The sequence below is a fragment of the Austrofundulus limnaeus genome, unplaced genomic scaffold, assembly GCF_001266775.1.
Source record: "Austrofundulus limnaeus strain Quisiro unplaced genomic scaffold, Austrofundulus_limnaeus-1.0 Scaffold235, whole genome shotgun sequence".
Classification (NCBI taxonomy): domain Eukaryota; kingdom Metazoa; phylum Chordata; class Actinopteri; order Cyprinodontiformes; family Rivulidae; genus Austrofundulus; species Austrofundulus limnaeus.
In genome coordinates, this window is record NW_013952637.1 from 898159 (window position 1) to 901529 (window position 3371).

A 3371-nucleotide genomic window follows, 5' to 3' on the forward strand; every position below is an offset into this window, starting at 1 on the left:
TAACTTAATTAGTTATAAGTAACTTAATTAGTTATAAATAACTTAATTAGTTATAAAACTATTCATTACACAGATTTTTATTGACTTTTAAAGTCCTGGAACAGCTTGTATCTTAGTTTTTTTTTTTTTAATTTCTTAGTTTCAACATGTATTTTGTTTGATTTGAGTGTTTAGGAATAAAATATTTTATAAGATTTATTATTTTTATTTTTTAGATTTTGGCTCTGATTTACTCACAGTTTGGGTTTGGCCAGCACAGGCGGCGGTTCTTTGCCGACCGAATCCAGACCGACGTCTTCGTCAGCAAGACGGCTGGAGTCGCGTTCTTCGTCCTCCTCATCCTCGGGCAGCTTGAAGTGCACGCGCCGCGAGCCGGAGCGCGACTCCTTGTGGTTCGTCAGGGAGTTCGTTTTGAGGCAGGAGTTAAGMGGAGGGTCCGGCAGGGGGCCGACGCCGGGGGTAACGTTCAGATTTCTTTCGTCGCTCCGGTTCTGGTCCGGTGACGTGGCCGAGGGTCCGCACGCTGAAAATGTCCGGGAGTTTTGGTCTGAAAGCATCTCCCTGCTCGGCTGCGGGTCTCGAAGCGCTCCGGTGGACCCCTGAGGATCCCGGTGGACGGAGGGAGGGTCTGAGTTTTGGCTGGACAGTAACGCTCTTGAGCCGGGGGGTTCCAGGTTCCAGGTGCACACGGGGTCCGGGCGTAACGAGCTCGACACTAAAGGTTCAAGGTGGACGGTGCTGGAGTGGGGCTTGGTGCTGCCGGGACCTGGAGGTTCTGGTGGAGAGGTTCTAGCAGGACCTGATGGGGAAAGCTCCAGGTTCTGATGGTTTCTCACATGGCTGCTGCTGCTGCTGTTACCTGAGGAGAACCAGACAGTCTTTATTAGATTTAAAGCATTCTCATTATTGACATCATTTTCCTTCCATACGTTCTTCAGCATCTCACTCGTTCCTCAATTTTTGTTCCATTTCAACAATTCATTTATCAAAACGTTCGGCTCATTYAAGCCACGGCTGCTACGACTTCGGCTATTTCAGCAATTTATACCTTTTCAGCTGTTTAGCTTTTTCTGACATTTTTTATCTTCAACATCCTGAGCTTTTAAGAGTTTTATAAATCTTTCCTGAACGTTGTAACTTTTGTTCTGGTTCTCCATTTTTTTCAACATCTTTGTGCTAATTTTAGCGTTTTTCTGCTTTTTAAGCTATCTTTCTGCTCCTTCTATTCGTTTAGTTTTTAGGCTTTTGTGCTTCTTTTAGTTGATTTCTCCTTATTTCAGCTGTTTATTTTTATTTTTTTTTTGCATTTAAGTTACTTTTTAACTATTTTCAGCTCATTTTCTCTTTTTAAAATCTAAATTCATCGTTCTATGCTAATTTCAGCTTCCTTCAACTTCTTCTTTTGCTAACCTTAGCTTTTTTCCGTTTCTTTCAGTTGTACTTTTTTGGGCTTTTATCAGTTTATTTGTGCTAAATTAAGCTTTTTACATTTCTTTTAGCTGATTTCTGGTTATTTCAGCTGTTTGTTTGTTTTTCCGGTCAGCTACTTTGGAGCTATTTTTAGATCATTTTAGCTTGTTTTTTTTACTTTTCCTATTTGTGACCATTTCAGCTTCTCTGTACTGAACACAACAAACAGGCTTTTTCTGTTTTTTAGCTACTTTGTAGCTAATTTAAGCTTTTTTATTCTAAATTCACCTTTCTATGCTAATTTCATCTTCTTTTCTTGATGAGCAAACATGCTTTTTTTGTGTCTTTGTGATAATTTCAGCTTTTCAGCTACTTTTTAGCCATTTTTCTGCTAATTTAGGCTGTTTTAGCTATTTTACAACAAACTGCAACTTTTCTTGATTTTATGCCAGAGCTGTTTTACTCTCTGTTTACCGTCTTCTAACTTCAGCTTGTTTCGGCTGCTGTCAACCTTTGTTTTCCTACTTTCAGCTGAAGTCGGCTGTTAAAATTTACCTCACATTCTTCAGCAGCTTTCAGCAAAAATCTTTCAGCTTTAAGCATTTCACTGCATCTTAGCAGGAAATGCAGATTCTCTCGTTTAGGGGGAAAAAGGGTTTTTGTAGCAGAGAGTCGTTACCTTTGACCTTCAGGGTAGCGCAGCTGGATTCGGCTCCGTAGGTGTTGCTTGCTAAACAGGTAAATCTCCCAGAATCCTCAGGAAACACCTCGGCGATGACCAGAGTGCAGATTTCCTCTGGAGGTGAAACAGAAAAAGGGGATTCTCAAACAGTCAGATTATTTTTCTCAGCATCTCTGGGGTTCGGAGGCTCAGTCCAGGCTGCGTTCCACCACCATGTTTTGACACAGTTTAGGAGAATACCTTACATGGTCCGGACCACAGGACCGGCAGCTCTGGCGTTTGTTCAGAAGACGAGCAGACGCCTCGGCCAAAAGCCTTTAAACACTTCAGCAGAGTAATATATACACACACACACACACACACACATACACGCACACACACACACTGCAGCGTCTTAAACAGGCCCACAGCTGCTTTGGTGCCGTTAACACAAAACTTATTTACACATGATGACACGTACCTGACTCAGCTGGAGATCTGGGCTCTGAAACAAAAACAAAAACTAACGTCAAAATTCTAAAACATGTAAACAAATAATATTACAATAAATTAATCATTTAAATCTAGTTCACATTTCTGTTGGTTTTTATGAAGTTCTTTAAAAGACACGTTTGACTTTAGGCAAAACACTAGCTAACTAGTTAAAAACTTAAACAAAAAAGTAACTTAAAAATCACTGTTACAAAAAATAGCTAGCAAAATGTAACAAATGGCTAACTATAAGTTCAAAGTAGCAACAAGCTAACTAAAAGTAGATTTTGTCGTCCTAAATCAACGTCAATCTTCAAAATTAATCCAACAGTTATAAACTGTTACACTGTCATTAGCCTCACATTAGTTATTTTAACAGAAATTTACAATATTTATGCAGGTAGTGTACTACAGTTAGTTACTGCTAACGCTAGCTTATCACCTCTATTTAGAACTACGATGAAATTTTGGCAGTTGTAGTGAGTTTAAAGGTCCACAAAGATCTAACTTGTTAGGGTCAGACTAGCCGTTAACTCGTCAATCTAGTCTTTTTCTGCAAACTGAGGTTGTTTGTTGTATATATGACAGGTAAGATACTGACTAGGGCTGTGTATTGGCAAGAATTTGGCGATACGATACATATCACGACAAAGGGGTCACGATATGATATATCCTGATATATTGCGATACTATAAGCAAGGCAATATATTGCAATTTTTTGTCCAAAAATTCTATTAAATAAAAACCTCTTAAAGGGAAAAAAAATGAAAAACCAAATTTCATTGTCTCAGAAAATTCTAATATTACA

At 39.2% G+C, this 3371-nt stretch overlaps 1 protein-coding gene across 1 annotated transcript in view; it reads right to left on the reverse strand.

Moving 5' to 3' along the window:
* mypn (myopalladin) overlaps positions 1-3371 on the reverse strand; it is a gene marked incomplete in the record, with an annotated part of 25351 nt that overhangs the window by 14006 nt on the left and 7974 nt on the right. The window contains 3 exon segments of the mRNA XM_014019915.1: positions 238-859; positions 2090-2206; positions 2553-2576. Coding sequence (XP_013875369.1) covers positions 238-859; positions 2090-2206; positions 2553-2576 — 763 coding nt within the window.